Source organism: Pseudorasbora parva, chromosome 13, assembly GCF_024679245.1.
Source record: "Pseudorasbora parva isolate DD20220531a chromosome 13, ASM2467924v1, whole genome shotgun sequence".
In the NCBI taxonomy this organism is placed as follows: domain Eukaryota; kingdom Metazoa; phylum Chordata; class Actinopteri; order Cypriniformes; family Gobionidae; genus Pseudorasbora; species Pseudorasbora parva.
In genome coordinates, this window is record NC_090184.1 from 26,007,456 (window position 1) to 26,030,650 (window position 23,195).

Sequence of the window (23,195 nt, forward strand, 5' to 3'; positions counted from 1 at the left end):
GTTTTGTGAAATACTTACACAGCATTGCCCAAAACTAGCACCACTGTCATTTAATCCATACGTGAACTTCAAATCACCCTCAGCCAAGTTATAACAATATATTATGTTTGTAAAAAAGATTGCAAAAATACTTGCTACTTAATTATTTTATAGAGAGAGAGCGGTTTATTCCGTAGTAAAAAAATAAAACCGTTGAGGAGCCACGTGAAAGTATTTCCATACGGTCTGTGGTTTACTACATTACATTACATGAAGAGACTTTCGAGTTTTGATCTAAGTTACCAATTATACACACTTTAATATTTGTAGTAGTTGTAGTTATTTAGTAGCAACTTTGTTTACTCCACGGTCCACTTGTGTCTGACGGTACCTCCTTTGCGTTGTTTTATAAAAAAAAAGTATATTTTAAAATTCAAATTATAACGTTTTATCTAAAAATGAAGGAATTTTTGTTAAGTTATCAAATAAATGTGTCGGAGATTACATTATTACAAAACGCGCGAGCACAATTCTCAGGTCGCATAGCCGCTGACTGCGCACGCGCGATGGTGACGTCGCAGTGTTTTGCTGGGGATGCGCGCACACGTGAGCGCTGTTCTTTTCATTGCTAGTAGAGTAAAATAATTCAATTCACTTCACACCTGCGAGGGTCTCCCTTGTTAGGGGTGCCAGCAGATGTCCAAATAGACCGCCGTGTGCTGTCATCCAGTCCTGGTCCGTTTCTTTTCTGCTGTGGATCGGCTGTACGCTGTGAGTTCACATAAAGATGTTTATGTGTGGTTTAGCATTCGTTTTTAGTTAGCCTTAGCATGTAGCCTCATATCACCTCTGTGAGACTTTAAACTCTCACCTGCTCACACCAACACTTTCAGATGAATTATACACATGAAATTTTAAATACGAAGAAACGAGTCCTGTTTTCCGTCTAGTGACACACAGGCGTAATGTCCATCAGCCTAAAGCTATATTTTTCTAAAATATTTTACTGTTTATACATTGATTTACATTGTTGTATTGTTATGTTTCAGGATATATAAAGAATGTTCAGTGAGCTGTTTCATTGATACGGATATTTTTGATTAATCATTGAAAGTAACTTTCTCTTAAAATGTCAATATACAGTTGCCAATTTCTAAGCTAATATACAGATACAAAAATCGACACAAATGGTCTGAGCTTAAAGGGACAGTCCACTCAATAAAAAATAAATCCTGGCATCATTTACCTACCCTTATGTTTTTCCTAACTTTCTTTCTTTGGTTTATCTTGAAATAAGATATTTTGAAGAATGTTGGTAACCAAACAGTTTTGGTTCCCATTGACTTCTAATTTTTTTTTTTTTTTTTTGTCCATACAATGAAAGTTAGTGGGAACCAAAACTGTTTGGTTACTGACATTCTTCAAAATGTCTTCCTTTATGTTCCACTGAAGAAAAAAAGTAATACAAGTTTGGATTGATTGGTGTGTCCTGCAGAAATCATCATCCTGCAGTGCCTGAGGCTTTGTCACTCCACCCCACCCCCTGTCGTCATGGCGCCCAAGGACATCATGACCAATTCGCACGCCAAATCCATTTTGAATGCCATGAACGCCCTAAGAAAGAGCAACACACTGTGTGACATCACTCTGAGGGTGGAGGGCACAGATTTCCCGGCCCACCGCATTGTGTTGGCAGCTTGCAGTGATTATTTCTGTGCCATGTTCACAAGTGAGGTAACAAACACCCTCTATATCCACACTCATCACTCACATGTTACAGAACAGATTGGAGCAGTATCTTCACAATTTATGTCTCAACTATAAAGACCTAAATTAATGTCAATGAAAAGCCTTAATTTGAGTAAGATTGTATTGACATGGAAGTTAGCAGGCATGCTTCAACATTTCCGGTCCTCTGTCCACGTAGCCACAAATTTTATTTTATATAAAGGGTAAAAAATGAATTTCTCTAACTTTGTTGTAATTCTGCTCATTCACAGTAGGAGGTGTAGGCAGTCTCTTATTCTCAGATATGTTGAAGCTGGTTCAGTGTTGCTAGAGTGAACGCATGCATTCAAGCATAATGTTGTACAATGTAAGAGAAATTGTATTTTTTAGCACAATATAGAGATCAGTGCTGGGTAGTATTTGAATTGCATGGATTACATAACAAGTTTATCAAGTACTTGAATTTATGTCCCGAGCACCAATGGTGTGAGGACCCTATTGGAATTACCCTATTAATATTGTTCTTCAAAATTTTTGAGGGCCTAAACATGCTCCAAAAAGTATGAAACATTGCACATGCGCCAGAAGTGGCAATTTTTTTTTTTCAGTATTAGGGTTTCAGTATTAAGCATGGCAAAATGGTTCAATAGCGCCAAAATTTGAACAAAATTTCAACAAAGGGCCCCTGCCATTACATTTCTCATACAAGTCAGAGTACTCGCAGGGTCTTAAAATGTCTTAAATTTCAAAATAAAGATGTTAGGCCTTAAAAAGTCTTATACACTGAAGTATCGAGTTCTAGGTTTTAAATCAGGTCTTAATTTTCCTGCATCCATGTAATGCTACCTCTATTGCTCATTGAAATGCTCCTGCAGCACTTTAGTATGTGTGTGTTTATGTGAGAGTGCAAGTTTGAAATTCGGGACACACATGCTCAGTACCTACAAAAAAGTAAATTGGAGCAAAATTTGAAATCCAACAGGAAGTGAGATGTTTTGAATTTGCTCTGCAAAATTTTTGCAGTTTTTGTTCTTTCCAGTAGTTGTACTTTAACAGACTCATACTGGAGATTTAATTGGATCATCATCAAATTTGGTCAGCCTTATCTAAAGGCCTTTGCGACGTTAAATAAAAAGAGCTTGAGTTTTCACTTAAAGGGTTAGTTCACCCATTAATTTCTTTCATTAATGACTCACCCCAATGTCGTTTCACACCCACAGAAAGGCTATGGACTAAATCTAAAATATCTTAAACTGTGTTCCGAGGATGAACAGAGGTCTTACGGGTGTGTAACGAAATTGGGGTGAGTCTTTAATGAAGGAAATTTCATTTTTGGGTGAACTAACCCTTTAAGGGCATGTGTGTGTGGCCTGACAAAGTCTGATGTTTCGCCATGTAACAGGAAGCATAGACTGTAAAACAAAAATATGGACTTAAGCCTAGTTCAGACTGCACAATTTTCAAACTCGTCGGGTCACTGGTCTTTTCACACTGCATGACTATCTGGGGTATCATTCAGTCACTGCTGTGTTCACACTGCACGATGGTTTGACGGCAGAGGAGTTCACACTGCATGACTGAACAAGAGGAAGATTCGCCAACAACTGTCTCTCTCCGGGGTGCAAACTATGTTTCCCAACTACACTTGCGATGTGACAAGTAAATAACGCGAATTCTCGTGCGAGACTTGGACATATACATTAACTAAAAATGTTAAACTGTACAAAGTTTGCTTCAAATTGTATGTGTGCTACTCAAAATCGGGGCAAAAATCGGGTAGTGTGAACTAGGCTTTAGTGTCTGTGACGTCACACGTAGGGTTCTGAAGAGCAGTTTGAACCATAAAGCTGGGCGTTGCCATCTTGGCAGCGCATCACTCCCGGATAATTGAAAATGGACAAAGAAGCAAGACGTGAGTGGAAGTGAGGTGACGTGATGGCTACCGGACAGCAGAAAAACGGCAACCCACCTGTCACTCAAGTGGACATGCCCTTAATTATGCAGAACTTTAAGGCTAAATATAATTTCAACTAATGAGTTATGAAAAAAAATCACCCTCCTCACAGTTGTCATAGAGGGCAAAATTAGCCGTATAGACCAAAACCACAATCTGTACCAGGCTGTAAACATATTCTTTTTTTGCTGTAAAGTTGGGCATTTTAACATGGGGTTCAATAAGATTCTACTCCCTCCTGGAGCCTGTCCCTATAGCAGCCAGTCAATGAATTGCAGTTTAAGTCACTTCCGTATTGGCTTAGAGAGAAACTGGGGGAGGTTACCGCTTAATTGTAACTAGGGCATACAGTGTCCAATCTGCCCCACACTTTACGTTTAATAAGAGTCCTGCCCTGAAGACATCTACATGCCAATATTCAGTTAGTCATCATAGCACCACCACCTGTGGGCAACAGGAAATGGCATGTTTTACACTGTAATTCACTCCCTGAAACCCAAACATGCTAGAAACGCATTCAAGCATGCAACACTTGGTTAAGTGCTAATGTATGCGATTAACACCATGAAGCAGGAAGTTGTTGTTACTCTGGCATACAACGTCCGATCTGCCCTAAACTCCACGTTTGATAATAGTCCTGGCCTGAAGACATCTACACGCCAATATTCAGTTATAGTCAAAGCACCACCAGGCAGCAGGAAGCGTGGCACATCAAAGTTACTTTTTCTTCTTTATTTATGTTCTTATATGCACGTCACTCACTATTCACTGTTTTTTTGAGGCCAACGGGTGGCGGTGGCCCCTAGTGTGAGGACACTTTCATCGCTCCTTGCAACTTTAATTAAGATTACATTACATTTTAAAATGCTCACACTACAGTTATTTTTTTATTGATTACAATGACATTAAATTATTCATAATATTTACATTTTCCTTTCTTTAAAAGACAAAGTCTACTGCTTTATATACATTCATAAGTTCTTCCATTTTTTGTGGAATTGCACACATAGTCCAGCCACTAACCACTGAAAACTGAGACCTACAGCATTATCACAGGACATGCATTTTCTCAAGATTGGACCATTGCAAATCTAATCAACTCCTGAAAAACACATTAATCATTATCTGAATTGTCACTTAGAGTCATTAAACCTTGTATTACTGTCTTTGGAAGGCTTTTGTCTTTCACATTAAAATTTACTAATTCAAGTCATTCATTATTTACATGCAATGCAGGGATTCCCCAACTTTATTTTCAGCTGAACCTCTTTGCCCTAATATATATTTAAAGTAGGGCCTGAGATATTAAGTTGATAAATTAGGTAAATATTAAAATTAAGTTAATAATAATAATAAATAGTGCTGTCAAACGATTAATCATATCTGAAATAAATTTATTGCTTTATTTATTTTCTGCACGAATATCACATGGATACAGTACAAGGGGTGGAACGAAGCCCAATTGGGTTTATACAGAGTTCCACTCCACTTACATGAAAAAACAAAAAACACAAGAAAAGACACGCAGACAAATAAATTGAAAATAAAAATAAAAAAAGGGTGAAAAACACATTTTCAGAAGCCTGATTATCCTTTTAACTTAAGGTTACAGATGTTGAAGGGTAATGGTAAAGGAGGATCAAAGGAGAAGAGCAGCATATGAAATATACTGCAGGAAACTAAAACAAAGGACTGTCATAGTAAAATTAAAAGATCTTTCAACTGTTTTTTAAAGACGAGTAAAGATGACATAGATCTTAGGGACAAACTTAATTTACTCCATAATTGAGGACCCCTAAAACTGAGGTCAGTTTTATGACCTGAAGTTCTAGAGAACGGTAAAACAAGATGTATTTCTCTATGCCTTGTTTGATGGATATGAGTATCTGAAATGAAAGTAAAAAAGTGTTGTAATGTTGGTGGAAGGTCTTCTCTCTTATAAATGAACTTATGAATAAATATGCATGATAAATAAACATTGACTTTCTCAATTGGAAGAATCTTGAATCTAAGAAATAGAGGTGCAGAAGGAGCATATTTAGAAGAGTTGGAGATCATACGCAAGAACTTTTTCTGAATTTTTGAAATTTTTGTGAGATAAGTGGGAAAAATAGCACCCCAGACAATGTTACAATAATTCATAAAGGGGAATAAAAAACTATAATAGAGTGTTACATGAGCAGATGAGTGAATTGAAGGTAAAACGATTCTTAAAATATTTAACATTTTAGAGGATCTTGTACAAACTAGATCAACATGTTTGGACCAAGTTAAACCTTCGTCAATCAGGACACCGAGAAATTTTGTTGAAGCCACTTGAATAACTGGAGCTCCATCAATTTCTATACAAGCATGTTCTTTGGGATAAAATTTATTAATATTGTGAAATATCATAAAATTACTTTTTTTGACATTGAGCGTTAGCCTGTTAGTACGAAACCAATTAGATAATATTTTTAACTCGTCATTAACATGTTTGATGTGTATTGTGTATTATTATGTATACATAAATACACCCACACATGCATGTGTATAGTTAATACTTTTTTTGTCTATATGTATCCCTCCTGTATTCCATTTCAATTGTTGAATTTGAATTAATATCAAAAACAGGATCTAGAATGACACTTTGAATTTGAATTAAAGGAAGCAGAATTGAAATTTAATAGAAATTCAAAGAAATGAATACAGGTCCTTCTCAAAAAATTAGCATATGTGATAAAAGTTCATTATTTTCCATAATGTAATGATAAAAATTAAACTTTCATATATTTTAGATTCATTGCACACCAACTGAAATATTTCAGGTCTTTTATTGTTTTAATACTGATGATTTTGGCATACAGCTCATGAAAACCCAAAATTCATATCTCAAAAAATTAGCATATCATGAAAAGGTTCTCTAAACGAGCTATTAACCTAATCATCTGAAACAACCAATTAACTCTAAACACCTGCAAAAGATTCCTGAGACTTTTAAAAACTCCCAGCCTGGTTCATTACTCAAAACCACAATCATGGGTAAGACTGCCGACCTGACTGCTGTCCAGAAGGCCATCATTGACACCCTCAAGCGAGAGGGTAAGACACAGAAAGAAATTTCTGAACGAATAGGCTGTTCCCAGAGTGCTGTATCAAGGCACCTCAGTGGGAAGTCTGTGGGAAGGAAAAAGTGGGACAAAAACGCTGCACAACGAGAAGAGGTGACCGGACCCTGAGGAAGATTGTGGAGAAGGACCGATTCCAGACCTTGGGGGACCTGCGGAAGCAGCGGACTGAGTCTGGAGTAGAAACATCCAGAGCCACCGTGCACAGGTGTGTGCAGGAAATGGGCTACAGGTGCCGCATTCCTCAGGTCAAGCCACTTTTGGGCTACAGAGAAGCAGCACTGGACTGTTGCTCAGTGGTCCAAAGTACTTTTTTCGGATTAAAGCAAATTTTGAATGTCATTCGGAAATCAAGGTGCCAGAGTCTGGAGGAAGACTGGGGAGAAGGAAATGCCAAAATGCCTGAAGTCCAGTGTCAAGTACCCACAGTCAGTGATGGTCTGGGGTGCCATGTCAGCTGCTGGTGTTGGTCCACTGTGTTTTATCAAGGGCAGGGTCGATGCAGCTAGCTATCAGGAGATTTTGGAGCACTTCATGCTTCCATCTGCTGAAAAACTTTATGGAGATGATTTCGTTTTTCAGCACGACCTGGCACCTGCTCACGGTGCCAAAACCACTGGTAAATGGTTTACTGACCACAGTATTACTGTGGTCAGTAAGGCCTGCCAACTCTCCTGACCTGAACCCCATAGAGAATCTGTGGGATATTGTGAAGAGAAAGTTGAGAGACGCAAGATCCAACACTCTGGATGAGCTTAAGGCGGCTATCGAAGCGTCCTGGGCCTCCATAACACCTCAGCAGTGCCACAGGCTGATCGCCTCCATGCCACGCCGCATTAAAGCAGTCATTTCTGCAAAAGGATTCCCGACCAAGTATTTAGTGCATAACTGAACATAATTATTTGAAGGTTGACTTTTTTTTGTATTAAAAACACTTTTCTTTTATTGATCGGATGAAATATGCTAATTTTTTGAGAAGGACTTGTATATGTCCATCTTGCCATAGCAACTTTCTCTGCACCTGTTGAGAGAATCTTGCAGCAAAGATCTTCAGAGCAGAACGGTGCAGACTTAATGATAAAACAAGGTGCTATTGAGAATTAGATGCAACAGTCTTGCTCTGTGAGTTTTGCATAGGAATGGATGATAACTGCATTTACAACGACTTGTGTTATTTGATTACTTAGAAATGAAAGTAACATTGGAACAAAACTAATTAAACAACATTGAGGGGGTAATTTATTACAAGAATTTGATCATTATCTATATTTTATCTATTATCTACCAGTATATTCTATATTATTCTATACACTGTAAAAATTAATCATGGGTCTTGTGATTTTCACACAAAAAAATAAGATGATTACAATTGGTGTGTATATGGTGTAATGGTGTTCAGTGTTGTATAGAAATATTGAGAAAAATTTCACACAAAAAAACAGCAAATACATTTTCCTAATTTTTAAGGAAACGTAAGCAATTTTGAGTCTTCCATTGAAGAACCAATTTAGCTGATAAAATTAAGGAAAATAAGGTTACCCATTTATTTTAAGAGAATTAGCTCAAGTGTGCAGTTTTATTTAGAGACGCCATTGTTAGTTCCCAGCATGCTTTGCATATGGCTGGAAATGGAGAGTTAATATTAAAATTAATTTAATGTGTTTTTACAATGTTCAGTCATGATTGACATTTGAAAGAGTTTATGTTATGTTGACATTTTGACCGTTACCATTGTGCAGAAGAGTGGAGTTATGGTTATGTTGAGATGTGAATATCTGCAAGTATTATTATTATGAAGCACTTTGCTCTGTTCAATGAGCAATAACTTTGCCAATTCCAGTAGCGCAATATCACGTTTGATTCTACTTGTTTTTTTTCTGTTTTTTTAGCAGCATACAGTCTATTAACTGTAACATAAGTCAAATATAAACAGGTCATTTCTATACTCTAATTTATAACTTTATTTTAAAAGTCAACTTAAATTAAAGCACATTCCACTAATAATAATAAATTCATCATGTGTTATAGTTTAAATAATTAAGGAAATAGAAAAATCTTCAGGTAGATTCCAAAACAAAAATAAACGTTATAGATTTAAATATTATTGTTACCATAAAATATTTTTTTAAGTAGTGTAATATTGTTTACAGTGTAGCTGTGTTATGAAATTACAAAATTTATGTAATTGTATTACTGAGGTAAAACATGTTAATTCAAATGGTTACTAATCATATTAAAAGGAAAGTACTTTGCATTGATAAAGTAATCCAAACCACATTTATAATGGGTAACTTACAACAGTAAGCAAATTCCATTCCCAAAGTAGCCTTCCTAACACTGAATGTAACGTTTGTGAGATTCAACACATTCTTTTTGTTGTGTGACTGTGTGAAATTTCTTTAAATTGCCATGAATTGCCTTCCAATTCCAATTCAACTTCCTGTGGGGCAGAGTCAATTCAATTCAAATTCCAATTCATGAACTGAATGGAGGCCAATTCTGAATTTTGCACAAGCCTGATAATTACACAGTACACACATATTATGTAAACTCATTAAATTAAATTAAATACATTACCTAACATAAGTAATGTAGATTACATACTGACTACAAATTTTGTAGTGTAATTTGAAATCATAATCAGATTACAATTTGTAAGTAATTACCCACTACTGATAGGGATATATGTAGATAATAGTACTTGGGGCTTATATATACCGTGTGTATATATATATGTATATGTATATGTATATATATATATATATATATATATATATATATATATATATTATATATATATATATATATATATATATATATGTATGTATGTATGTATGTATGTATGTATGTATGTATGTATAATGTAAACACAAAAGCTCAAGGTTTTATTACTAATGCCTCTTAGAATAAAACGTGAAAATATTTTGCGCTTGTGCTCATCAAATATCTATTTCAGGCATTTATAAAAATAAAAAAAACATTGACTTCAGGACAATGGAATAGGAAGTGCAAAAATGCCAACTCGTTTCCGTTTTTTGTCAACAAAAGTGCGTCATCCCTGCAGCAGTCTATAAGGATAATATTATTGCTGTCCTTATGACTTGTTTTTGGTTATTTGTTACAGCTGTAGCTTTTATTTAGTACTCACAATCTGAAATGCTGGTTCTGAAAAGCTTATTTCTTATTGGTCAGTTTTTTGCCCAGGCAAAGGGAATAAAATCAACAATATAGAGAGTAAAAAGCGACAGCTTTGGCCCAAGTGTGAATAAATCATTAAGAATAAATAATTTTTTATAATTTCCACTCTAAATTGTGTTTTGATTTAAATATGGTTATAAAAAGAAAAAGCAGCTTTTTTAATGTCAGTCTATTTTCTTGTAACTTTATAGCTTGCTGAAAAAGGGAAGTCCTTTGTGGACATTCAGGGCCTCACAGCGTCCACCATGGAGATCCTGCTGGATTTTGTTTACACTGAGACGGTGCTGGTTACTGTAGAAAACGTTCAGGAGCTGCTGCCCGCTGCCTGTCTCCTGCAGCTTAAAGGTACAAACCCACAAACCAGCACAGCTCACATTGTTCTTTCATGTTTGAGAGTTGATCACATGTCAAGTCATGTTTATTTATATAGCACTTTATACAATAAAGTATAAATAAAGGCTGTTCAGCTGAAGTCAGTGCTGATTCAGTTCCATTGTAAAGAACATCAATTATTAAATTAGTTCATTATAAAGCAGTTCTGGAAAAAAAATTCATCCAGCAATACAACGATCATGTACAATGTTTATACATTTTTATATGTGCTTAAAGTGAAAAACAAGATGAGCACATCTAAGCACACACATATATATGTCATTTATTTATATACTTTTTTTTATTTACCTGTGACGTATATGCATTTACATGTGGCATTTGATAAAAACAGTACTCTGCATGAATTGATTTTTATTTATTTTTTATGAGGGAATGAACATTGCATGCTTTGTTAGATCAAACCTTGATAAGGAATCACTGAGACTATTAATTATAAAGGAGACAAACACAAGTACAAACCTGCATGAAATCAGGGTGTAATTATTGCCAGAGACCTGCTATTACGCCTCAGCTGCTGAAGATAAAGATTAGAGAAGAATTTGATTGATCTCGAAGAAGTTTTTTTTTATTATTCAATCTGTCTGTCTTCCCTTTGTCCACAAAAGAAAAAAACAAAGGACTATGGCCATTTTTAGCAAACATTAGCAGACGTATCTTAAAGGTGCAGTGAGCGATTTCTTTTTTTTAAAAACACTGTTGAAAGTGGATTGGTGCAAGCACTAGATGTGGGAGAAAAAAATGTATGTATTGTGATTCTCTCCAACAATTCTGGATTGTTTCGTAGAATTTCATTATCGATTCTGAGCTTAGTTTTTAAACGCAGATGCGTGTGCTGAAACGCCCGTATTCTACTTGCTTCCAATTCCTCTCTCTCTCACACACACACACACACACCCCACATGAACATTCCATATAATATATTTTATAAAGTTCGGAAAGGTACGTATGCGGTGTGAGAAACGCACACTTTGCAGTATGCGGTCATCTCCCCCAGTATTTTCCTTAAAAATGATCTAGGAGGCATCATTTATGTAATTTGGAATGCAGTGGGCTTATATATTAAAAATATGAAACTTACTGAAAGAAGGCTGCTTTTTAAATTTCAAATGTTTGCGTGTGCTTTATAAAGCATGTGGCTGTGTTACGATGTGTAATGCAGAGTTCAAACTCGTCTGGAGTTGCATTCAGTTGCTGTTGGATCGGCAACTGGGGGTTTCACATTGCATCACTTTAAAATATGAAGAATCGCAGACAACTGTCTCGTCCGCAAACTACGTTTCACAACCAAACACGCGTGATAAGCAAAATGATCACGTGTGCGTGAGACCAGAAGTATTATTAAAAATGATAGCCTGCAAGAAGTTTGCAATCCAAATTCTTAACAGACAATTGTTTTCATTTTTTTCCTCCATTTTTTCATTATTTAAAAAAAGTGCTTATAACATGTAATAAAATAAAAATATCAGAATCAGATCAGAACGTGAGGTGCCTAAAGATTCCAAAACCCCTATCGAGCACCAAAACACACTTCTGCCAATCAGCAGTAAGGTGCGGATAACTCATGATGAGGGTAGAGAGCTCAGTGTACAAGAATGACTATAGAAAGAGAGATGGCAAAGAAAATACAATAGAGCAGGAGAATATAAAAGCTTTCCAGCGCTGGAGAGGTCATAAGGAAGCAGAAAGGCCTGGAAATGGGTGCTTTAGTTTTTCTCAATACGTGTGTAACATTGGTTTTGCTGTTTCACAGAACCGAGATATACTATCTTTACTTGTCATTTGGCTTGTTTGTTCATTTGTATTATTTTCATTATAAGCCTGGAACATCTAAACCTCCTCCTCCGCAAGTTTCAAGTTTTCAACATCAAAGTATGTCCAAAAAGGAAGACAAAATACTCCTAATATATGTTTTTTCTTTTGGTTTCCATTTTAGTGATCCCTATAACCCCTTAATCTTGTCACCTTTGTATATTATATACGCTTTCTTGGTCTAGCGGGTTATGTAGGGAGCTTATTCATGAAGACATTTGCCATCAAAAGGAGTGGAGGAATTAAATAACAATTAGACCTGAATTATCATAGTAACACATTGTTGCAACAGACTGCAAATTCAGCCATAGTCTTTGCTTGTTGCATAGCGTGTATATGAATGTGGGGGTGGAGGCATCATGATAGGGGTGTGTGTGATCCTTTTGGAAAGGGGCGCGTTTGTTTTGGTGATTTCAAATATCAACAACGCTTACCAGAAAGTGTTTACTGCACCTTTAAAGTTGCCCTAGAATGATTTGAAACTGTTTTAAATTGTTCTCTGATATCTAAATAGAGGGTATGTGACTTATTTAAGGTCAAAAATTGTCCAGATACAGTTTTACAGGTCCATTTACTACCCTAGAAATTGTCCCTAGGATGTAATGCTCTGTCTTTGCCTTATTTGGAAGGGTCATGAATATTAATGCAGAGTTTTGCTCTGATTGTCTGTTTCACGGCACAGCTAACACATCTATACAATCCGTCATGGCAATTTACAATGATAGCTTCTTAACTTTGAATCACGAACTGAACTGGGTAGCATGTAAGTATGTTGTTTGTACAGTAATGTTACAGTTTGACAGTAGAGTGCGGATTTATTTAGCCAAACAAAGTAATGTAGAAGCCACTCAATAGTCAGTGTCATGTTTACAACCCACCCGCTGCAAAATAATCACACTTCAGTTCTCAAACATGTATATTTATTTAACAAATTGACTAGAAGCTTTGTCAAATAACTCGTTTCAACTTAGCTGGTGGAGAAGGTGATGTTAGCTACAAGGATCGAGTGAGCGATCTGTAAGCAACTAAACAGTAGTAGTAAACGTATTTAGCATCTGAGTTGTGTGTTAATGATGAAAATATAGGCTAATTTAGATTTCAATCCGTAAAAAGGGATCTACTGTTGTAATTTATGACACTGGCAGGAAATATTGACCTTTGTCATGTGACAAACTGTTGTGTGCTACTTGAAGTTTCCAATAATAGCATCTTGTGTTAGATCTAGACAACACAGGGGATATTATCGTAATGTTGTCTTACTAAGAATTTTTCAATTTAATTTGAAATGGGTTCGACAGTCAAGAAGTGGATAAAATCACTACTTACTGCTTGAAGAAATACGGTTGGAATCGGCCCTTTCTTCAGTTTTAGACGCTGAGCGAATCCTGCTTGATATTGTCCAAGGTTAGAAAAACTCTGGTGAAATGGGTCGAGCAAACAAACAACTTTGAATTAAATTGTTGCGGTATCCGATTGTAAATAAACGTCAACCATGACTGTTGACATTTTTTATCTGCGGGAAGGCTATGAAAAATCCTTGCATCCCCTGCACATCCTGGAACATGACATTTATTTCCATGATCTGCCATTTTTTGCTGTCCTCGCATGATGCTTGTTTATCTGCTGAACTGATGAAAATGAACATGGGCTGACGTGCAAATGTTGGGGGCGTACATATTAAGGATCCCAGCGATTGCGTCACAGTTGATGTTATGTTGAAAATAGCCTGTTTTTCCTTGGTGTTTTTCACAAACAAGATTTACATATGAAACGTGTAAATGGCAATGGTATTTGAGACTCACTGCATGTGATATCTATGTACTGAACTCTCTTATTTAACTATGGCAAGGTAATTCCATTTTTCATTCTAGGGCACCTTTAAGAGAATGCACACTGGTCAGACTTAGCAGTTAAGTTAACAAGTTTTGAACTTGACAGTGGTGCTCAAGCAGTATTTCTTCTCATTACCAATGTTAAAAACAGTTGTGCTGATTCATATTTATATATTTAAAAAATTCCTTGCTGAATAAAAGTGTTTATTTCTTTTACAAAAATCATACGGAACTCTTTTAAATGGTAGTGTACGTCCATCTCAAAATATACCCAATTAACCTAAGAAACTTCTGTTATTTTGAGGAGTATAACATTGAGTTTGCGTCTTCATCAGCTTGATGCATTTTTTCAATTTGCCTGTTGAGTGGATGATATTCTGCTGTATTTATTGTGTGTGTTTATTTTTCACAGGTGTGAAGAGGGCTTGCTGTGATTTTCTTAATAGTCAGTTAGATCCATCAAACTGTCTTGGAATCAGAGACTTTGCAGAAACGCACAACTGTCTAGACTTGATGCAGGCTGCTGAACTCTTTTCACAAAAGCATTTTGCTGAGGTGGTGCAACAGGAAGAGTTTATGCTGCTCAGTCAGAGTGAAGTGGAAAAACTCATCAAATGTGATGAGATCCAGGTGAGATTGACCTCCAAGTTATTGCAACAGTGAATGCGTTTACATGCACGGTCTTAAACCGATTATGCCTAATAAGCCGACAACACAAGTGGTCATGTAAACATGGTAACCCGTTTTCTTTTATCAGAGTAAGGTCATAAAAGACTTAGGGGGGGGGGGGGGGGAAGGAATGCTGTTTCATGCATACCGAGCTTTTTACACTGTTAAAGACTTGGATTCCCATCCTAAACATAGACAAAGTTTCAAAAACTAATGTTGGACGTTTGATGGAGTATTTCTGTGTTAAAAATACTCCTTCCGGTTTCTCACAAGTTTCGGAGAGGTTTTTTCGAATATGGGTCTACTTGACGTTAATAGAACGGAAGGTCCTTGTATGGGCCGTACGGGCTCTTCTCCCGGTAGCATGCGCGCGCGTGTGACTAGAGAGAGAGAGAGAGGAAATGCACGGCCGTACACTCTCTCAGCTGCAGATCCACTCATCCGTGAACACTAACGTCGGTTATAGTCCGCGCGGCGCTCCACTTCATTCCTCCACTTTGACATTAAGCGACTTCAACGCTTCAGCACAGCATTCCGGGAAGGTAGCGCTGCATTTAAACCGATTTGAACGCAGAAATGCTTCAGTCGCATCGCAAAGTGGATCTCCACACTCCAAGAAGTGTGTTTTTGACGGAGCCGTCCCAGCGATAAAGGTTCGGTCCTGCTTTGGAAGCAGCCGGTGAGTAAAACTCCTTCAAATGTCTGTGCTGTTGCTTATCGTCGCGTATGTAAACATCAGTAAACGACACGATCGCGTACTTCGTCATTCAAATGCGCTAACGGACTTCATTGTTGTTCTATGTATAACGTTACACTACTCTGACGTGCAAAACCGTTTTGTTTGCTACTAAGGTTTGGTCGCATACAATAGTCCATAAACCGAATCATGTCCTCATAAACTGAGAGTAAAGACAAATGTTGATAGGCCATTAATACAGTACATACCACAGAGACGGACGTCCTGCTGTTGCTGTTTCTATTTCAGCCTCCGAATTAGATTCTGGATCATATCTATTAGCTGAGATCGATAGCAAGGGTTTCTCCACGCTTGAGGACGTCACCGCTTTGCGCATTCGTCATTCTTAAGCTCCGCCCACACGATACGCCTCCAGGCGCTCGGTTTTTTCCAGAAAGACTCGGTACAGCCCATATTTCTTTTACAAATATAATAAAACTAAAGACTTTTCAGAGATATGAAGGATGCAATACTACTCTATAGGTACTCAAGATTGACATGAGATTGACTGAAACTGAGTGTTTCACCCCCCGTTAAGCATAAACCAGTCGACACAGGGAGTTTTTTGCCTCTGAAACCCCGATTTTGCGCAGCATGTAAACACATTAACCTGCTTTCTGTCAGCTTATTGAAGTGCGCATGTGTGATAGGTGACAAGAACGCATAATTAGAGCAGATTTAAACGCATCCAGTGAGTGTTTTACATAAAATTAGGACATATTACAAACGACAGACTCTTTTAAGACCCAGAAAATTAGAAAAATGTGTTTTCATCTCATGCAGCAGAAGTAGATAAGGTTCAGGCAAAATTCTGCATCTGTAACTGCATGAGAGAATATGAGCCATATATTTCCTGCTGATACGTTGCAAGCTTTATTTAAGATCACAACTGACATAACATTTGGAATACTCTGAGTCAGATATGGAAAGTATTATTTTTGACGTCACTACAAGGAAATTATTTATAGTTATGTAAATGTGGTTTACTTGCGTTGTCAGTTTACTGGTTTTCATGTAAACTGGGAAAACTGGTTATTTCAATAAGTTGACATTTGTGAGTTGTCAGCTTACTAGCGTGTATGTAAACGTGCTCAGTGCCACTCAAGTCAGAAACACAAAAGTAGTCTAAACAAAACAGGAATTATATTGTGGAAAGGAAACAAATTACTACATCTGAATTCAGAATGACAAAAATGAATAATTTCTATCACTTATTAATAGACGGTACCTAAATGTTTCACTCAAAAGTTGAGTCTTTTACCTTTACACTTGTTGTCTATCAGCTGTTCCATACATCACCCCTTTAAAAGGATCTAAATACAGCCTGTAAAATTCAACTTGCAAAGTCATTCCTTGCCATTCACTACAGACTTGTGTATCATCTAGAATTCTGAATTCATCATATAAACATGACTGATCATTTATGTGCTTGAAACTTGTAATTACAATATTTCTGACTCCACTCAAACGGGCCAAGCGATTTACTGGTTGTCGTTAAACATTAGTCTGCAAAATGTACACATCGGAACCAGTTCAGGCTGGTTTTTAGACCATATTTCTAATTTTCTAAGTTTGAAATGTCTTTCATCTTTTTTTCCCCGCTTTTTTTTACTTTCAGCAACAAAAAAATGTAATAAAGACGAGTAAAAACACTAGTTAAAACACAAGTGCAGACATGTAAAACATGTCTTGTTTTATGCACAAACAAAAATAAGTACCTTTTGTGATAAATTCTTGTCTCTCACCACGGTCCATTAATTCTAAAGGTGTAATTTACAATGTTTGGACTTATATTTATGGTTGTAGGCAGAAGTCACAGATCTAAACCATGAAAATTAGAAGGAACAAATAAAGTTAGTTTTGCCACTGGGGTTTGTGTCTCAACAAATCTGAATGTTACTGTACATGTGTAGGTTGACTCAGAGGAGCCTGTATTCGAGGCAGTTCTTAACTGGGTGAAGCACAACAGAAAAGAGAGAGAGCCATACCTGCCTGATCTACTGGAGTATGTTCGCATGCCACTGCTCACCCCGCGATACATCACTGATGTCATTGATATAGAGGTCAGCTTCTGCCAAATACATGCTGCCTGTATTAATGTAAAGGATTCTACAGTTGCAAAGTTTTTAATCCTTATGGGTTTGCTTTTCCCACCTGTTTTTATTTTATGTGCATTATTTCATGTTTGTATCTGTTTCAGCCATTAATACGCTGCAGTTTGCCATGTCGAGATTTGGTGGACGAAGCAAAGAAGTTTCACCTCCGGCCAGAGTTGCGCAGCGAGATGCAGAGTCCTCGAACCCAAGCGAGACTCGGTCTGATGCCTCTGTGTGTTTTCAATATTTAGGCCTGAAATCTTTCAGTCTAATTAATCCTCCAAAATATACAGTCTTGTTCAAAATAATAGCAGTACAATGTGACTAACCAGAATAAACAAGGTTTTTCGTATATTTTTTTATTGCTACGTGGCAAACAAGTTACCAGTAGGTTCAGTAGATTCTCAGAAAACAAATGAGACCCAGCATTCATGATATGCACGCTCTTAAGGCTGTGCAATTGGGCAATTAGTTGAATTAGTTGAAAGGGGTGTGTTCAAAAAAATAGCAGTGTGGCATTCAATCACTGAGGTCATCAATTTTGTGAAGAAACAGGTGTGAATCAGGTGGCCCCTATTTAAGGATGAAGCCAACACTTGTTGAACATGCATTTGAAAGCTGAGGAAAATGGGTCGTTCAAGACATTGTTCAGAAGAACAGCGTACTTTGATTAAAAAGTTGATTAGAGAGGGGAAAACCAATAAAGAGGTGCAAAAAATGATAGGCTGTTCAGCTAAAATGATCTCCAATGCCTTAAAATGGAGAGCAAAACCAGAGAGACGTGGAAGAAAACGGAAGACAACCATCAAAATGGATAGAAGAATAACCAGAATGGCAAAGGCTCAGCCAATGATCACCTCCAGGATGATCAAAGACAGTCTGGAGTTACCTGTAAGTACTGTGACAGTTAGAAGACGTCTGTGTGAAGCTAATCTATTTTCAAGAATCCCCCGCAAAGTCCCTCTGTTAAAAAAAAGGCATGTGCAGAAGAGGTTACAATTTGCCAAAGAACACATCAACTGGCCTAAAGAGAAATGGAGGAACATTTTGTGGACTGATGAGAGTAAAATTGTTCTTTTTGGGTCCAAGGGCCACAGGCAGTTTGTGAGACGACCCCCAAACTCTGAATTCAAGCCACAGTACACAGTGAAGACAGTGAAGCATGGAGGTGCAAGCATCATGATATGGGCATGTTTCTCCTACTATGGTGTTGGGCCTATTTATCGCATACCAGGGATCATGGATCAGTTTGCATATGTTAAAATACTTGAAGAGGTCATGTTGCCCTATGCTGAAGAGGACATGCCCTTGAAACGGTTGTTTCGACAAGACAATGACCCAAAACACACTAGTAAACGGGCAAAGTCTTGGTTCCAAACCAACAAAATTAATGTTATGGAGTGGCCAGCCCAATCTCCAGACCTTAATCCAATTGAGAACTTGTGGGGTGATATCAAAAATGCTGTTTCTGAAGCAAAACCAAGAAATGTGAATGAATTGTGGAATGTTGTTAAAGAATCATGGAGTGGAATAACAGCTGAGAGGTGCCACAAGTTGGTTGACTCCATGCCACACAGATGTCAAGCTGTTTTAAAAAACTGTGGTCATACAACTAAATATTAGTTTAGTGATTCACAGGATTGCTAAATCCCAGAAAAAAAAATGTTTGTACAAAATAGTTTTGAGTTTGTACAGTCAAAGGTAGACACTGCAATTTTTTTGAACACACCCCTTTCAACTAATTGCACAGCCTTAAGAGCGTGCATATCATGAATGCTGGGTCTTGTTTATTTTCTGACAATCTACTGAACCTACTGGTAACTTGTTTGCCACGTAGCAATAAAAAATATACTAAAAACCTTGATTATTCTGGTTAGTCACATTGTACTGCTATTATTTTGAACAAGACTGTATCATTCATTTTGTCAGTTCATGCTTTTGCTGAATCAGTTTTGCATGTTTTAACATGTTTGTGATTTTCTTGTGAAGCCTGGTACAACAACTTTCTAACACTGGAATTGGTTTTAGGGGCCAAAGAAGTTCTGTTGGTTATCGGCGGATTTGGCAGCCAGCAATCACCCATTGACGTTGTGGAGAAGTATGATCCCAAAACTCAAGAATGGAGCTTTCTTCCTGTGAGTTGTGTTGTCCATTAATAAAACATTTCCCCAGTGTCTGTGGACAAACTGAAGCAAATATGTCTGTGTAGGAGAGGAAAGACAGCAAAAAGGTTTCTCTCAAAACATCTTTTATGTTACAGAACATTGCAAGGAAGCGACGCTACGTTGCTACTGTCGCCCTAAATGATCGTGTTTACGTTATTGGTGGCTATGACGGCCGATCGCGGTTGAGTTCGGTTGAGTGTTTGGACTACACAGCCGATGAAGATGGAGTATGGTATTCTGTCGCCACAATGAATGTACGCAGGGGCCTTGCTGGAGCTACAACCCTCGGAGGTAGCTATTCTGTATAGGGAAATATATGCTTGTACTTATACATAGTATAAGTTTAGTATAGTATTCATATAGTATAGTATTCGTAGTGGTTTCTTTTGGATTCTGGGTCAAGATGGGTTGCATTTATGAAAATGTTCAGGTACTTGAGCATTGAATGCAGCAGTACAGTTCACATAAGCCTGAAACGAAATCTGCCAACAAAACGAGTTGAGTGAGTTTGAATTATGTGGGTTTTGTGGATGTATAGCAGGAGGTTTTTCTTCACACAGTGTTCTTAGGCTACATCGCCTGAAGCGCTTTTCTTTTGTAAGTTGATTGAACAAAGCAGCTTTATGTCAATCAGATCTTTTTTTAGAACTATTCCAGTTTAGATTGAGGATTTTTTTTCTTTTACAGATATGATCTATGTTGCGGGTGGATTCGATGGTAGTCGACGTCACACCAGCATGGAGCGTTACGATCCCAATATTGACCAGTGGAGCATGCTGGGAGATATGCAGACTGCCAGAGAGGGAGCAGGACTTGTCGTAGCCAGTGGCCTCATTTACTGTTTAGGTAGCGTTTTATTAGTTGTTAAACGTAAAAAATTGTTAAAAATGTCTTCTAGTTTTCTTGTGCTGAGAAACCAGGAATACAGTTGCTCCTAACTAGCATTGGTAATGGCAGGAACTGAAACGGCTTGGCACAGACATGTTCAGAAAGACATGCAGCTTTTCAGACATGGTAAACACTGTGGCGTTGTGACTTCAGGTGGTTATGATGGTCTGAATATCCTGAATTCTGTGGAGCGGTATGACCCTCACACAGGACACTGGACCAGCGTCACTCCCATGGCCAACAAACGCTCAGGTACACTCACAGTCTCCTTTTTTATTAATATCATAGGTCCTACAAATATTAATACTACCAGATCAGATGTTTTTTTTCTTGTATATATTTTTTTTCTCAAATTAGTTTGAGATCAAACAATAATTGACAAACCGTGATTTATTTGAGTTACAGGGGCTGGTGTGGCTTTGCTGAATGATCACATATATGTTGTCGGAGGGTTTGACGGCACAGCTCACTTGTCTTCCGTGGAGGTGTACAACATCCGCACTGACTATTGGACCACTGTGGCCAATATGACCACACCACGCTGCTACGTAGGAGCCACAGTTCTGAGGGGCCGCCTTTATGCCATTGCAGGGTAAGATGTCACTGTAGAACACTGATCTTTTCTCATTTGCGATTTGTGCTGTTGTTACAAACCAGAAAATAAAAGTATTACTTAATCATTTGCTTTTGATATTGCGTCTGTTGTTTCTGCAGATATGATGGGAACTCGCTGCTCAGCAGCATTGAATGTTACGACCCTGTGATTGACAGCTGGGAAGTGGTGACTTCAATGGCAACACAACGCTGTGATGCAGGAGTTTGTGTGCTTAGAGAAAAATGAGAAGAAGAAAAGCTATTCTGACATAGAGGCGCTTTATAAAGACATCTGGACGCTGGGATCTGTGCTCCACTGCTCAGTGGAGCATCAGATCCCATTACAAGCCTTTTTATGACACTTTCCTCTTTTTGGATTTGTTTTTTTTTTGCCATCTGAGATCTCAGTCCTTGTTTTCCCTTAATGAGGAAGAGGAAGAAATGAGGAAGAAAAACACTAACTTTATGATACAGTCAACATGTGTTTCACCACCATGTTTTTGTCTTCTTCATACAGAGTTCTGCGACTTTTTTGATTACTTGTGAGATTCATTCAGTTTGGTCCTCTAAAGTGCAATATTATAATCTACTGGTGTCAAAAATGTCTCAAAGAAGAGACGAGTATGTGTATGCCTTACTGCCTAAGCGACTGAATCCTTCCTGAAGGAGAGAATATTGTCAGATTTATCAGGATGTAACAGCAGAGGTGCTTTGTGTGATCCTGTCTGTAATATCCGTTATGACATTTTTGTCATCAACTCTGGTTGCTGGGGCTCTTCTCATTGACTCGACCCTTTATCAACGTGCCTAATGCACCAGGGATTTTTCTGTCATGTACAAAACCATCGGTGAGATATCATGAAGCCTGTGTGCTGTTGTTGTAAATGTTTAGTAGTGTGACTGAATGCACGGGTCAATTTAGCTGTGCTCTTTTGGTGAAAAGTGTCTTGTTAAATACTGGAAACTGACCCATTAATATGAATGAAGGATGACGTGCATGGTGGATGTTCTGCAGTATATCATCGATGTGGTATGCTGTTTTAATAGTGATTCCACGATAAAGACAATAAAGGAAAAGTCTGTTTATCATGTAACAAAACTGAAGCCTGTACAGAGGTTTCACATCATCGGTTTACCTGTAGGATTGTTTTAAAATAGGAGATGCTAGAAATCAAGCTCAAGTAACACTTGCTGAATGTGGTACATGGTATCTGCACTCCCTCTGCCAAAATGACAAAGAAATATTTTAAAGGGCTACTTCAGCGCTGGGTAGATGAATCTGTATTTAAACTGGGTCATTAATGTATTAGAAATGTGAAATTATTTTAGAATTTGGTGCTTTCTTGACTGAAAAAAGACAGAAAAGGTATTTTTGTCTCATGGGGATGAAAGACTACAATTCCCAGAATGCTTCCCTGCCCTGTGAGGCCACTCCCAAAGCCACCGCTACTGAATCACTTTTACTTTCCCACCACCACGTTCATCTTCATAAAATCAGTTCAGTTAGAGAACAGACACTACAATTAAAAACTGAACGTGTCTGTTCAACATATTGTGATTTAGCCGCTGAGGGAGTGTCAGCACAAACGCAGCAGAAGTCAGATTACACGCATCGAGCTGAATGAGCTTTCGTGATGAACGTATTCAGTTCATGTCTTTGGAAGATATACTTTCATAGGAATTAACTTGAGAAGATAAAATACTCACTTTGCTCCGCCGGCCGCACTGTTTCCATGAATGCAGAGCTGAGCTGTGAGTGCGACCCCCATCCCCATGTGGGAGTTGAAAACATCCGGAAATAGCACCCTCTGCTGGCTGTAGTCTTTAGCATATTGCCAAACATTTTACCGATGACCCAAATCTATGATATTTGCGTCACTGGAGTAATTTTTCCACAAATAAAATGCATAAATCTCTCATCTCAGGGGGATATGAGAAGGGGGAGCACGATCATTTGAATATACCCCGGGGTTTCTACTGATAGAAAGCATTATGCTAATCGCTGAAGTAACCCTTAATCTACTAGTGAATTTACTCATATTTCATA

The 23,195-nt window shown here is 37.7% G+C and overlaps 1 protein-coding gene across 2 annotated transcripts; it reads left to right on the plus strand.

Moving 5' to 3' along the window:
* Window positions 1–543: 543 nt before the first annotated feature.
* On the plus strand, window positions 544–22,247 carry LOC137038759 (kelch-like protein 12). Of its 2 annotated transcripts, XM_067413631.1 has the most exons (12): window positions 544–750; window positions 1,475–1,713; window positions 10,158–10,311; window positions 14,413–14,630; window positions 17,319–17,468; window positions 17,606–17,720; window positions 19,530–19,636; window positions 19,762–19,957; window positions 20,354–20,512; window positions 20,708–20,806; window positions 20,960–21,146; window positions 21,269–22,247. In XM_067413631.1, exons 2-12 carry the CDS (start codon window positions 1,531–1,533, stop codon window positions 21,393–21,395), a joined length of 1,695 nt encoding a protein of 564 aa, XP_067269732.1. In that variant the 5' UTR covers window positions 544–750; window positions 1,475–1,530; the 3' UTR covers window positions 21,396–22,247. The 2 variants fall into 2 exon arrangements, with proteins under 2 accessions (XP_067269732.1, XP_067269733.1); XM_067413632.1 differs by lacking the exon at window positions 544–750 and having other exon boundaries at window positions 1,609–1,708.
* The last annotated feature ends 948 nt before the right edge of the window (window positions 22,248–23,195 follow it).

Bases quoted from the DNA above. Each gene is read 5' to 3' on its own strand.
- LOC137038759 (XM_067413631.1), top strand. From the start codon at position 1,531: ATGGCGCCCAAGGACATCATGACCAATTCGCACGCCAAATCCATTTTG. The intron at 19,637-19,761 runs GTGAGTTGTGTT...TTTATGTTACAG, and splicing joins AAGAATGGAGCTTTCTTCCT to AACATTGCAAGGAAGCGACG. The intron at 20,513-20,707 runs GTAGCGTTTTAT...TTGTGACTTCAG, and splicing joins TGGCCTCATTTACTGTTTAG to GTGGTTATGATGGTCTGAAT.